This window comes from Schistocerca serialis, chromosome 1 (genome assembly GCF_023864345.2).
Source record: "Schistocerca serialis cubense isolate TAMUIC-IGC-003099 chromosome 1, iqSchSeri2.2, whole genome shotgun sequence".
Lineage (NCBI taxonomy): Eukaryota > Metazoa > Arthropoda > Insecta > Orthoptera > Acrididae > Schistocerca > Schistocerca serialis.
The window spans coordinates 290,256,308-290,271,492 of NC_064638.1; the positions used below are offsets into that span (position 1 = coordinate 290,256,308).

A 15,185-nucleotide genomic window follows, 5' to 3' on the forward strand; every position below is an offset into this window, starting at 1 on the left:
TTGCATTAAGCAAAGCAATGTTTTGAAAAATTTCATCTGTATCTCCAGTCTTCTTATATCCCTGTTGTTCAGTGTTGTGAGTCTAATTGAATTGACAGATGGTAGTAGATGAATGGACAGACATTAAAATAAGTTGGTGGCATTCTATACTCCCTGGTCACTGCCAACTTTAGCTAGCAGACAACACTATTTTCAATGAATGTCATAGTGCAGTATTATTTCCATCTCAGTGAAGTACAACATTTCAGTGATTGTTAACTCAGCATGTCACTTCTGCTTTAGTAAACATCAATGCATTATATATATATATTGTCATCTGCTAGCTAAAATGGGATCAATCAAACAACAACTAATATCAGTTCATTTACTCACATCAGCTGTCTTGTGGAGAGTCTTCTTGGAGCACAAGTATAGCATGATACTTTCCTTTCTCTGCACTGATTTTCTTACTTGGTAGGCTATTCTCAAACAACCATTCTGGCAGTTTTACATCTGCCTTTACTGTTTTAGAAGGCTCTTATAACAAGAAGGTTTGTTTGAACTCCCAGCCCCATTACATTTTTTTACCTCATTCTGCTGATACACATTATCAATTTGTGCAAACTAGGAGCGACAAGTTCCTGTACTCCAGGTAAACAATACAGTTTTGGTAGGAACTTTTTGCTGATTTTATTCAAGCACTGAACATCTTCAGATCATAATGGATGCTCTGTAAAAATTGTGACCTGAAAATGTTCAGTACTTGAACACAACAAGTGACTGGTGTAAAAAAAAAAAAAAAGAGAGAGAGAGAGAGAGAGAGAGAGAGAGAGAGAGAAGAGTGCACTGTAGGCTGCACAAATGATATTTCAGAACTTATTTTGTTGTAGTTTTCTCCACTTACCAACATGTGAAGGCAGCCTAAAGTTTTTATACTTTTCCTGTAATAATTTTTAATACAGGGACAAGTCAATTAGTAAAGGTGATTATTTTCCTGCTCCTTAAGCTGATAGCACTGATTCAAAACAATGTGCCTTATGTCACTGTTGTTTTTTGTGTGTTAGCTGTGTTGGTTCAACGAATAGCTCTACTCATAGTAATTTCACAGCATTTTATATGAGTGCCGCATTGTCAATTTGCTGTATTAATGAATAAAACAGCTAGTGTGGAAAAATCACTTTAAAAGTGAATATATATTTTCCTGCAAAGAATAGCAACTGAGTAGGACATTGACTTCAAAAGTAGATAGGAATATCAAGACAGCTGAGTGAATGGTTTATGATGATCATCGTGCCAGAATTGATGATTATACATGAGTTGGAGATTATCCATGGTTCCTCATTTGCAATCACCCATGAATCTCTAAACAATCACTAAGTTTGTACCACATCAGCTGACCAGACAAACACAAACAGGAATGTTTCTTTGGAAATTTCAAAATCACCTGTAACACATTCTGAAGAGGAAAAAATGTCTTTCCAGTTGCATAGCAAACACTGATAAGACCTGGGTGCATCATTATGAGCCACTAAGTAAGTGGCAAAGTATGAAAACTTCCATCTTTGCTTACAGTAAAAAGGTTCAAAAGCAAAGCCTCTTCAATAAAGTTGGTTATGACAGCGTTTTGGGATATGAAAGGTCCACTGCTGCTTCATTACTTTTCTAAATGTCAAACATTGAACAATGACAGCTACAGTGAGGTACAGTAGGTTCTGAAACCTAAAAAATCAAAAGGTATTGTTTTGGTTCAAGATTATGTCTATCTTCATACTGCTATAAAAACAATTCAGTGCATTCATAATTTTGGTTTTCACCTGCTAGAGCACCAGCTGTACAGATCTGACTTAGCTACAAGTGATTTTAGCCTTTTTGTTTCTGTGAAGGAGTACCTGCATGGATCTGAGTTTTCACTGGGTTACATGCCTAAGAAGGCAGTGCAAGAATCGATGGGTATGGTGACACAAAGATTCTTTCAGGAATATTGTCAGTAGAAGGAACAAGTGCATTGAGTTTGTGGGAGATTATGTAGTTAAATTATGTTCTTGCAATATTGTTTTTCCACCAGAATGTTAGGTTTCAAAAAATTTCATTTACATTTTGATTAGTCCTCATATCAAATAATTTATAACTCTTAACATTTCTTTACTGCCATTAAACTCATTAATAGCTGCAGGATACTAAAAGAACTTTGATATACATTTTCAACATATTTTCTAATATAAAAGTAGATGTGTATTGGCTATTGTGAATTGTTTGAAATGCGTTTTATTCATCTCATAATGTACATTTGCAATCCATTTGGTTTGCATACAGGAGACATCTCAAAAATTAATAATACAGTTACAATGATTTTTACACTAATAAATAACAGAACTACAATAAATAATAACACTGTAATGATATTTCCTGGAATATGTAATGCATTGTATCCAGCTCAAACTCCCAGCTTGTCCTGCATGAATTCATCCACTGAATAATAACATTTGAGTGAGAGTTCCCCGTATAGCTTTGTTTTAAATAGACTTAAATGCATCTGCACCAGCTTGTTCACTTTTAATTTATTACACATTTTCATTCCTATGTATTTAGGGTCTGTGATCATACAGTCTGAGGCAGTCGGTGGGGAGCTACTTTTCATGTGTCCATGTCAGTTGCAGTTGATAATATTTGTACTGAAAATGCAAAGATGCTCAGTTTGTTTGCTAGGTATTCAATGTGTGCCTGCCAGCTCAAATTTTTATCTACATTTAAACCTAAAAATTTGACTGTGTCAGTTTCTTCTATATCTTGGCTAGTGTGAACAATCTTAATCTGCTCACATTTTGACTGTTTGGTTTTGAATTGCATCATGTGAGTCTTAGATATATTTAGATTCAACCCATTTTTCTGAAACCAGTACTCAAGGCACTGATCACAGACACTGAACCCTGCCTTAAACAGTTCAGGCCATCATCCCAACTTGATCCACTACCTCAGAATCATCCCTTACAAGCCTTACAAAAATTCCTCACATCCAATATTGCCTCACAACCCTTCCTCAGATCCCTACAACATGACCCTAAGCTGTCCTCTGCAGAAGTCCAGGCTCTACATTCCCTAAAAGCTGATGACTCCATCATTGCCCTCCCAGCAGACAAAGGATCTACCACTGTAGTACTTGACCAAAAGGAGTATGTTAGTGAAGGTCTACGCCAGCTGCCTGACACCTCTACATACAGTGTCCGCCGTCAAGATCCCAACCCTGTGATTCAAACTGACCTGCAGTCCCTCCTTAAAACCTCAGGACCCTCACAAGAACTAACACCTCAATTCACAGAACTTATCAACCCACCCACACCACGCACCCTCACCTTTTACCTTCTTCCTAAAATTCACAAACCCAATCATCCTGGTCGTCCTATATTTGCTGGCTTAAAAGCACCCATTGAACATATATCTGCCTTAGTTGATCAACACCTGTAACCTATAGTACAAAAACTCCCCTCCTACATCAAAGATACCAACCATTTCCTAGATTGTCTGAAACCCGTGCCCTTCCCACTCCCACCACACACCTTGCTTGTCACCATTGATGCCACCTCCCTCTATATGAACATCCCCCACATACATGGTCTGTCTGCTGCTGAACATTTCCTCAGTCAGCGTCCACCTGATTCCAAACCTATGACATCCTTCCTACTCACCTTAATCAACTTTATACTTACCTACAACTACTTCACCTTTGAGGGACAGACATACAAACAGATCAGAGTTACAATCATGGGAACCAGGATGGCTTCATCCTATGCCAACCTTTTCATGGGTCACTTGGAAGGGGCTTTCCTGGGATTCACATGTCTTCAGCACCTAGTTTGGTTTAGATACATTGATGACATATGGATTCATTGATAACATATGACAAATGGACTCATGGTGAGGCTGACCTGCTAAAATTCCTGGGATCTCTGAATACCTTCTCCTAATTAAATTTCACATGGTACTATTCCGAATTCCATGTCACTTTCCTTGATGTTGATCTCATTCTCACTGAGGGCCAGCTACACACTTTTGTCCCCATTAAACCTACCAACAAACAATAGTACTTACATTTTGACAGTTGCCATCCTTTCCATGTAAAACGATTCTCTCCCATACAGCCTTGGCAGCCAAGGCAAACATATTTGTTCAGATGCAGGCTCTTTACAGCAATACACCACCATTCGCAAATCAGCCTTCAGTGCATGTAATTACCCCACCAGCCTAGTTAAAAAGCAGATTTTCCAGGCCACCACATCCAACCCTGGTACTGCTGACCCCTCCACAAAACAGTTTTGGAGCACACCATTGGTGACTCAATATTATCCTGGTCTGGAATGTGTTAATCAGCTACTTCTACAGGACCATGATTTCATGCCATGAAATGAGATCCATTCTGTCTGAAATTTTGCCCACTACACCTAGAACAGCTTTCATCACCCTCCCAATCTCTGCAAGTCCGCCCCGGTAGCTGAGAGGTCAGCGTGACAGACTGTCAATCCTGAGGGCTCGGGTTCAATTCCCGGCTGGGTCGGAGATTTTATCCACTCAGGGGCTGGGTGTTGTGTTGTCCTAATCATCATCATTTCATCCCCATTGACACGCAGGTTGCCAAAGTGGCATCAAATCGAAAGACCTGCACCAGGCGAACAGTCTACCTGACGGGAGGTCCTAGCCACACGACATTTCCATTATTTATCTCTGCAAAATCCTTGTCAGACCCTATGCTTCTTCTGCACCCATCTCCCTACCCTATGGTTCCTACACCTGTGACCATCCCTTCTGCAAGACTTTCCCTATGCACCCTCCTAGCACCAACTATAATAGTCCTGTAACTGGCAAAACATATAGTATCAAACGTCATATACCAGCTATTATGTAAACACTGTTCAGCCTTCTACATCAGCGTAACTACCACCAAATTATCAATTAGAATTAATGAGCATAGGCAGAGGGTATATCCTGGCAACTCACAATAACCTGTTGCAGATCATGCTCCACAACATGACATTTGTGATCTCGGAACCTGTTTCACCGCACATGCCATCTGGTTTCTTCCCCCAGACACCAGTTTCTCAGAACTATGCAGGTGGGAACTAGCACAACAACATGTCCTCAGTTCTTGCCACCCACCTGGGCTTAATTTATGTTAATTTCTTCTGTCTCAGCTTTCTTCACTACAATTACTCTTTGCTTCAATCTGTTTTAATTTCCTACATCTTTCGTTGTCCTCCCCACCTATTTTTCATTGCCCCCTCCCACTTCTGTTACATACAATGCACTTAGCTTCTCACTCTTTTTAACTCATGTATGATGTTTTAGTGGTAATCTCTGTCTTGCATATTACCCTGTCTTCCACCTTTATGCTCTCAGGTTTTCAAATCTCGTCTGAAGGAGTCCCCAATTATCAGTCTTTCCTTCTAATCCCCTATGGTAAGTCTCCCCTGACCTGCAGTTTTGGGTGACTTTCCCAAAACCTACCCATTTTCCTAGGCCTCTCCAGTCCTTTTCCTTCATCCCTCTTCCATCCCCTTCAACCCTTCTGCCGGAAGAAGCCACTGGCTCTGAAAGCTTTTCAATCACAACAGTCTTCTATGTGTGTGTTTTCTGCCACCACTTGGTGAGTAGAGTTTTTATGTATTGAATTAAATAATTTTATCACAGGTTTGGAAATTTTTTCTGAATCTCGATCTTGAACTAAGATAGAAGTATCATCTGCTAGCAGAACTGGTGGGGAGCATATTTTGGTTTACAATTAAAAATGCAGGCAGTTTATTGACATGTTACAGGAAAGTGCTGGGGAATGCAAATAATGGTCAGAGCTATGCATGGCTGCTTTGCCTTGACATTGCAGTTGAACTTGCTCAATTAGACTGCAGTACCAGAACAACATAGCTGTATGGTTTATATTTGTTAGTTTGTTAACGCTCAAGAAGGACTTAGTCTGAAAGCTTATTTATTTATCATTAGTGTGCTGAGGATTGTGTGTGTAAGTAAGTTGTATATCGCTATACAATAAATATCATGAACATGACTGAATTATATTTCTTGTTCTCATTGCTTAAATACTTCTATGTTTCCTTAGTTTAAGTCATGTATTAGTTAATTAACCTTTCTCTGCCTTTCCCCAGGGAGTCTGACAAAGCACTATAAAACACATGCAGGTGATAACACTGTGACATGTAGAACATGCCATGCAACATTTCCATCAGTGGCAGGCCTGCTGAACCACCGCAAGACACATGCACCTCCTGGCTCCTCTTCAGATTGGGAAATGAGTCCTGTTGCTACCAGTTCTGTTACTAGCACTGCTCCAGTTTCAAATTTTGCTGGAGGGGTGCCTCTCCTAACGGCTACACCAGTTTCTTCCCCTTCCACAACCAACTTAAATAGCAGTGGCTCAGAGAGTTTCCGCTGTCCAAGGGTTTGTTACATGTTTTTGCTTATGACATTTTTAAAGTAATTCTTTATTATAGATTTTAGGTTGTGTATTGTGAGAGCAATAAAATGCATACAAAATATGTAGTTTACTTAAAGCTGTCATTCCAGAAAACCATAGATAATGATTATTTTTATGTCCAAGCAATATTTGTCATCTGCTACATGCTTTATTAAAAGATTTCCAGGCTGTCCTAGTCACTAAGAGCAAGATACACTGTTCATCCAACTTGGATTAATGTCAGAAATAATAGTGCAATGGGAAATAGTGCTACTACTATGCCATAAAACTACTGCAAAATTTTCAGTTTGCTAGAACTGCTACAAAAATTACTAGATCATTTTAACTCAGAATTTGTACATCCATCACATTAACTCACTTAATAAATCAAAACCGTTTTTTAAGTTTTTCTGGCCACTCAATAATAAACATTTTTACTGCTGTAAGTAATTTTTATTTATTGCTGCATATATTGACTATTGAATATGTCATATTAATATAAAATGTTTTTATACTGAATAAATGATTCTGACATACACAAAAGTACAAGGAACATAAATAAATTTGTCCTCAAGCTGAAGCTTGGTTTGAATGCCACAGTGCCTTACTTGGCATGGTCCTATTGTTGATGGTATGTCCTTACCTTCCTCTGACATTCAAACTGTTTGCACAAACGGTTATAGGGGTATCTGTTGTTTAGTGTGGACTCCAAACCACAGAGCAGCTCAGTATTTTTCACATTAATAAACATTACCATAGCTGAAAAGCAATAAGAGTCAAATGAAAATCTTAGGACTGACAATTGCATCCAAATCCATTCAGGACTAAATATTACAAGCCACCACCTTAGAGACAAACTGTTATTAATTGGTGCAATCATTTAACCAAAACTGGTTGTGTGTCACATAGGACGCAAGGCCAGGGTTGGCCAGCATTCTCTGACACAGCAATCAAACAAGTCTTGGAGTCTTACATTTATAGTCTCTTCCTGTTTCATTCACATGTGGAGCAAGGGAGAAATTATTGTTTGAATCCTTCTGCGTGTGTAGTAATTATTCTAATCTTATCTTCATGATCCCTATGTGAGTGAAATGTAGGGGGTTGTAGTATACCCTAGAGTAATAATTTAATGCTGGTTCCTGAAACCTTGTTAACAGACTTTCTTGGGGTAGTTTACACTTCTGACTTCAACAGTCTGGCAGTTCAGTTCCTTCGATATCTCTGTGACACTCTCCCACACATTAAACAAATATGTAAGCATTCATGCTATCCTTCTCTTTATGCATTCAGTATACCCTGTTAGTCCTATCTGGCATGGGTCCCACACACTTGAACAATATTCTAGAGCAGGTTGCAGAAGTGATTTGTAAACAATCTCTTTTTAGACTGATTGCATTTCCCCAGTTTTCTACCAATAAACTGAAGTCTACCACCTGCTTTACCCACAACTTAACCTATGTGATCTTTCCATTTCATATCTTTACAGTGTGTTATTCCCAGGTGTTTGTATGAGCTGGATAATTCAAACAGTGACTCATTGATATTACAGTCATAGGATAGTATATTTTTTAATTTTGTGAAGTGCAAAATTTTATGTTTCTGAACATTGAGAGGTAGTTGCCAATCTCTGCACCATGTTGAAATCTTATCAAAATCTGATGGAATATTTATGCAGCTTCTCTCACATAGTACTTCATTATAGATAAATGCATCATCAGCAAAATGCTTGATTTTTACTATTAATATTATCTGCAAGATCATTAATGTACAACATGAACAGCAAAGGCTCCAACACACTTCCCTGGGTAAAACCCAATGTGACTTCTACATCTGCTGATAACTCTCCATACAAAGTAAGATGATGTGTCCTCCCTACCAAAAAGTTCTCAATCCAGTCACAAATTTCACTTGATACCCAATATGATCATATTTTTGACAATAAGCATGGGTATGGTATTCAGTCAAATGCTTTTCATAAATAAAGAAACACTACATCTATCTGGTTTCCTTGATCAAAAGCTTTCAGTTTGTCATGTAAAAAAAGTGCAAGTTCACAATAATAGAAATTCCAAGATGTAAACTAGAAAAGTTTTCCTCCTCTTACATTTTCTACATCACATCTCCTCTATGCAAATCTTCAACTTTGTGTACATCACATTTTTCAATCTTCATTCTGCTGCTGCCACTTAGAAGTTCCTATCTCCCCATCTAGCATACCTTCAAGTTAATACACATCTTTCCTCTCCCCATCCTGTCAATATCAATAACCATTCATAAGCAGTAAGTGCCTACATCATCATGGGTGGGCACATTTAAATGTCAGTTGTAGTTACACACATTTTCAATGTAGAACTATGATGGTAGTTTGAAAGCTAGTAATTTCTATGTTGAGTTACTTATTTCTATGAGCTGGAAATCAATCAGCAATAGGTGAGTGGTTGCTGTAGAAACTTAAACTTATCTCCATGTGTATGAGGACATATTTATGAGAGATCATTTAAAAAAAAAAATAGTGTTTTGAGTGAACCACCATCAGTAAATAACTTAAATAAATGTCTGATGCAACACCAAATGCAGTATATTTTCAAGTTTTACTTACAAATATTCAAGGTGTCTACCTTTTGAAACTTGAAAAATGTCCCATCTGTAATCAGTTTCCTGCCAAATCCTATAAAACAAATCCTGATGATTGGGGGCAACTGCTTGTGTTATCAAATGTCACAGCTTGTTGATGTTTCCTAGAAGCAGAGGAACAAATACTCTGCCTTTAATGTAACCCCTTACACAGAGCACATTGCAGTTAAATCAGATGATCGTGGTGGCCAGTCCATGTCCAATCCAAGTCAACATGTTCCTATGGAGAGTTTAAGTTCAAAATGATAATGTGATGGTACACCATGTTACTGGGAAATAAATTCTGTGCCCTTATCCTGGCATTCAACAATGTTCAAGCAAAATTTTCAATGTGATAGGGTCTGCAGCTGTGATGAAGCTCTTATCAAGCTTTGCAACAACTGCTTGAAAATAATGTGCTCCTAAAATACTGAAAAACATCTCAGATTTATTTTAGGAGCATATCATGGAATCATAGGAGCAATGACATACACGGCATAATTCACAACTAAAAGATCATCCATGAAATATTCAAAAATGGCCTAAGGTCAAAATTGTACAATTATACTTGAAATGGCAGCTGAAGGTATCATGAAATCTTTCAAAAAATATTCAGGCATATCCATTTATGATATGCCAGTTGCAGGTGACTTAGAAAAAAATAAAGGATCGTAAGTCTTGTTACAGCTTACAGCATAAAAAAATACACACATCAAAAAAAGTTTTGCATCACCTCGGTTCCCAGAACTCCTGAAGATAGACGTTGACTGTGGATATTGTATCACAGACACAGTCCCTTTGACTGTTCAGAGATGTCACTAAACCCACTCAAAGATGTAAACAACCAAGCATGAGCAGCACCTATTAGATGGTGGGGCTCCAACAGCCAATCAGTTCCAGTTATTCCACCAGGAAGGAATTACATGACTCATTTTGTCTATAGTTCAACCATGCCTAGATGTCAATACCAGGGTTCAATCATGTCTGCATTGTTACTTTGTGCCAAGAAGGTCTCTCAACAAGGGAATTGTCCAGGTATCTCAGAGTGAACCAAAGCAATGTTGTTTGGACATGGAAGAGATACAGAGAGACAGTAACTGTCGATGCCATGCCTTGCTCAGGTCGCCCAAGGGCTACTACTGCAATGGATAACTGCTACCTACAGATTATGGCTTGGAGGAACCCTGAGAGCAACATTGCCATAACACTTTCCGTGCAGCCACAGGACATTGTGTTACAATTGAAATTGTGTGCAGTAGGCTGCATGATGCACAACTTCACTCCTGACGTCCATGGTGAGGTCCATCTTTGCAAACACTACACCATGCAGTGTGGTACAGAAAGGCCCAACAACATGCTGAATGGACCAATCAGGACTGGCATCATGTTCTCTTCACCACTGAGTGTCGCATATGCCTTCAACCAGACAATCGTCGGAGACATGTTTGGAGACAACCCAGTCAGGCTGAATGCCATAGACACACTGTCCAATGATTGCAGCAAAGTGGAGGTACCCTGCTCTTTTGGGATGGCATTATGAGGGGCTGACATACACTGCTAGTGATTGTGGAAGGTGCCGTAACAGCTATACGATATGTGAATGCCATCCTCCACACAATAGTACAACCATATTGGCAGTGTATTGGTGAGGCATTCATCTTCATGGACGACGATTCGCACCCTCATTGTGAAAATCTAGTGAATGACTTCCTTCAGGATAATGACATTGCTCAACTAGAGTGGCCAGCATGTTCTCCAGACATGAACCCTATTGAACATGCCTGGGATAGATTGAAAATGGCAGTTTATGGATGACATGATCCACAAACCACTCTGAGGGATCTAGACTGAATCGCAGTTGCAAAGTTGGACAATCTGGACCAACAGTGCCTTGATGAATTTGTGAATAGTATGCCATGATGAATACAGGCATGCTTCAATGCAAGAGGACATGTTACTGGGTATTAGAGGTATCGGTATGTACAGCAATCTGGACCATCACCTCTGAAGCTCTCACTGTGTGGTGGTGCAACATGCACTGTGTGGTTTTTCATGAGCAATAAAAAGAACATAAATGATGTTTATGTTGATCTCTATTCCAATTTTCTGTACAGATTCTGGTACTCTTGGAACCAAAGTGACCCAAAACTTTTTTTGATGTGTGTATTTACCTTAAGTGTGACTCATACATATTTGATAATGTGACATGGTTTCTGTACACGCCATATCCAGACATTATTCCAATTCACTTTCTGCAGGTATTGAAGGTGACTTCATCAGTGAAAACAATTTTATTAAGAAAATTGTTTTCAGTCTTCATTTTATTAAACATTTCTACAAAAAAGTGCTCATTTATCTCATCACTTTCTCTTAAAGCTTGCAACAGTTCCAATTTCTGGGGTTGAATGGCATGCATTTACATAATACCTTACACACAGTAACATGACATATTCAATTCTAAGCTGGTAAGTCTCACTGTATTAGCTGGACTGCAAATGTAAGACTGCCAAACTCACTTCATTGCTGCATCAGAGAATGCTGGGCAACCCGGCCTTGCCTCCTATGTGATACACAACCAGTTTTGGTGAAATGATTGTACCAATCTGCACAACTCAGAAAAGCTGGTGTTAGTGGGAAGGATCCAGATGGCACAGGCTATGAAGCAGCTACTGAAATGAAAAACGTGAAGTCAGGCAGCTTGCTCAGCAATGGGGTGGTCGAGTTGTTGCATGGGCACAGTTTGTCAGTGGCCATTCATGTGGACAGACAGATTGATGGTTGTCATGCTCACATACAATGAAGCACAGTGGTTGCAACTGAGCTGATAGATCACAACTGGTTTCACAACTATCCCTGCCTTTGATGGGATAGGTGATGCCTGTGATCAGTCTGGAGTAGGTAGTGGTGGAATGATGTATGGGAAGGGTCTTGCTTCTAGGTGTATGACAGGTATGTTAGCCATGAGACAAGGGGTTGGGAGCAGATGTTGTGTAGGGATGGACAAGTACATTGTGCAGGTTTTAGGGTGTGGCAGAATACCACTGTGGGAGGGTTAAGAAGGATAGTGGATAGGGCACAGTGGGAGCTAGTCGGAACCATACTGGAGAATGTGATTGTTGCTCCAGTCCTGAGTCCTGAGGGGAATGCTCCTCCATGGTTGGATGGTGGGACTTTGGGAAGTTGTGAGTGATTGGAGAGTTAAGGCATGGGAGATCTGCTATTGTACAAGGTTAGGAAGGTAATTATGGTCAATGAAGGTCTAAGTGAGACCCTTGGTGTACTCCGAGAGTGACTGCTCATCACTACAGAGGTGACAGCCATCAGTGGCTAGGCTGTATGAAAGTGACTTCTTAGTGTGGGAAGGGTGGCAGCTGCCATAGTGGAGGTATTGTTGGTGGTTGCTAGGTTTGATATGGACGGAAGTACTGATGTAGCCATCTTTGAGGTGGAGGTCAAAATTGAGGAAGGTGGCTTGTTGGATCAAGAAGGACCAGGAGATGTGAATGGGGAGAAGCTGTTGAGATTCAAGAGGAATGTGGATAAGGGTTCCTCACCATTGAGTCAGATCATGAAGATGCCATCAGTGAAACTCAACCACGTGAGGGATTTGGGATTCTGGGTGTTTAGGAAGGTTTCCCCTAGATGGTCCATGAATAAGTTGACATAGGATGGTGCCATGCAAGTGCCCATAACCATACCCCAGATTTGTTTGTAGGTGCCCTGCAGACCAACTACATTTACATCATTCTCAAAAATTCCCTCCCACCATCGTACAGAATCCAGAACCTAAAGACATGAAACACAGTCATGAACCCTTCCTCCAAAAGCCTTAGCCTCACAGAAGTATCAGTCCTTTCAAAAGGCCTCACTTCTTTCCCCACTCCCAAATTCAATCATGCCAGACTTGTCAAAGACCTTCCCTCCTTCTCCCGGTCCCTACAATGGAAAAACTTTTTCCCCGCCAACCCTACTGATCAGACTCAACCTAATACCAGTGTTGAACCCTGCCCAAGTCAGTTCCCTTCTCCACTCCCACTGCCCCCAGATGACCCCCTGCTAATTTTCCAGAATTTCTGAATCACAAAACTTGCCTCCCCATCATCCCGCAAATCTCTCAACATGCAAACTAAACTTGCATCTGCAGAAAGAACTGCAATCTACCACCTAAAAACTGATCCCATCCTTATAATCCTGCCTACTGACAAAGGCTCCACCACTATTGTTTTGAAATGCAAGAATTGCCTGGCAGAAGAACTCTGCCAGCTATCAGATTCATCCACCTACAAACCCCGCCACAATGACCCCATTTCAGAAATCCAGCAGAGTCTCCAGTCTCTCCTCAAGTCTTTGGGCCCATCCCAGGACTCTCCCTGGAGCCCATCTCTCTCCTCACCCCTACCACTCACTGCACCCCTACCTTCTACATGCTTCCTAAAGTCTACAAACCTAACCACCTGGATGCCCCATTATGGACTGTTATTGTGCCGCCACTGAGATAATCTCTACTTTTGTAGACCAACACCTTCAATCTATTACCTGTAACATAACCTCCTACATAAAAGGTGTCAACCATTTCCTCCATTGGCTGTCCGCAGTTCCTGTTCCTTTACCACATGGTGCCCTGCTCGCCACTATTGATGCCACTGCTCCCCCCCTCCCCCCCCCCCCCCCCCGCCCTTACACTAACATCCATAATGCCCATGGCCTTATTGATATTAAACCCCATCTTTCCCAACACCCAGCAGATTCCGAACGTACAATCTCCTTCCTATTTGCCATGACCAATTATATCCTCACCTACAATTACTTCTCCTGTGAAGGCATTACCTACAAACAAATCTGGGGTATGACTAAGAGAACTCACATCTAGATGAATCGTCCCTAAACACCCAGAATGCCAAACCTCTCACCTGGATCAAATTCACTGATGACATCTTTATGGTCTGCAATGTGCATGGTGGACACACTATTTACATTGCTCCTGAACCTCAACACCTCTCCTCCATTTGCTTCACCTGATCTTACTCAGCGCAACAAGCCACCTTCCTCATTGTTGCCTCCACTTCAAAGATGGCTACATCAGCACCTCCATACATATCAAACCTACCACCCATCAACAATACTTCCAACTTGACAGCTGTCACCCTTTCCATACAAAGAAGTCTCTTTCACACAGCCTAGCCATTTGTGGCAGTCACATCCGTAGTGATGAGTGGTCCCTCTTAAAACACACTGAGGGCCTCACTGAATCCTTCAAAAACCATAAATACCACCCCAGTGGTATCCCGCCATCCACTGAACCTACACAATGTACTCTTCCATCCTTACACAACCCCTGCTCCCAGCACCTTACCTCATGGCTCATACCCCCCGAATAGACCTAGATGCAAGATCTGGCCCTTACACCATCCCACCACCACCTGCTCCCATCTGGTCACAAACACCATCTATTCCATCAAAAGAATGCTTACATGTGAAATATGTCTGTGATCTACAAGCTAAGCTGCAAGCACTGTGCTGCATTTTATGTGGGCATGACAACCAACAAGCTGTCTGTCCTCATGAATGGGCACTGACAAACTGCGGCCAAGAAATAAGTGAACCTCCCAGTTGCTGAGCCCATTGCCAAACATGACATCCTTCATTTTAATGACTGATTCACAGCTTGTGCTATGTAGATCCCATCAACACCAGCTTTTCTGAATTGCGCAGGTGGGAACCCTTCCTGCAATATATCCTGTGTTTACATATCCCTCCTTGCCTCAACCTTTGTTAGTCATTGTCCTTGCCCCCTATCCACTTCCCTGTTTCCATTCCAGCACTAAACAGTCCTCTGTTCCCCCTATGCACATACTGTCTTTTTACCTCTTTCCTTCTCTGCTAACCCCCAGCCTCCGTCTAATGTCCCAACTGCACCTACCTGCCTACCCTCTCTCCATCTCATCTCTGTATGCTCCCACAAGCAACATTTTACCATCCCCCAGCCCTACTCTGCTATCACTCCACCTCCATGCCCAGCCTCCTCCTTACCCTCACCACCTGGCTGTGTCTTCCATAATGCGCTGATCCTCACAGTGTGGCCTCAGCAGCCAGAGACTGCGGTCATATGTGTATGAGTTGTGTCTGCATGAGTATGCGT

The 15,185-nt window shown here is 40.9% G+C and overlaps 1 protein-coding gene across 1 annotated transcript in view; it reads left to right on the forward strand.

Annotated features, from left to right (window-relative positions):
- The first annotated feature begins 328 nt into the window (after positions 1–328).
- The window catches only part of LOC126467333 (zinc finger protein OZF-like), a 94,840-nt gene continuing 79,983 nt past the window's right edge, over positions 329–15,185 (forward strand). The window contains exons 1-3 of the mRNA XM_050096457.1: positions 329–453; positions 5,784–5,872; positions 6,126–6,418. Of these exons, the coding sequence (XP_049952414.1) occupies positions 329–453; positions 5,784–5,872; positions 6,126–6,418 (507 nt within the window). The remainder of the gene's footprint in view (positions 454–5,783; positions 5,873–6,125; positions 6,419–15,185) is intronic.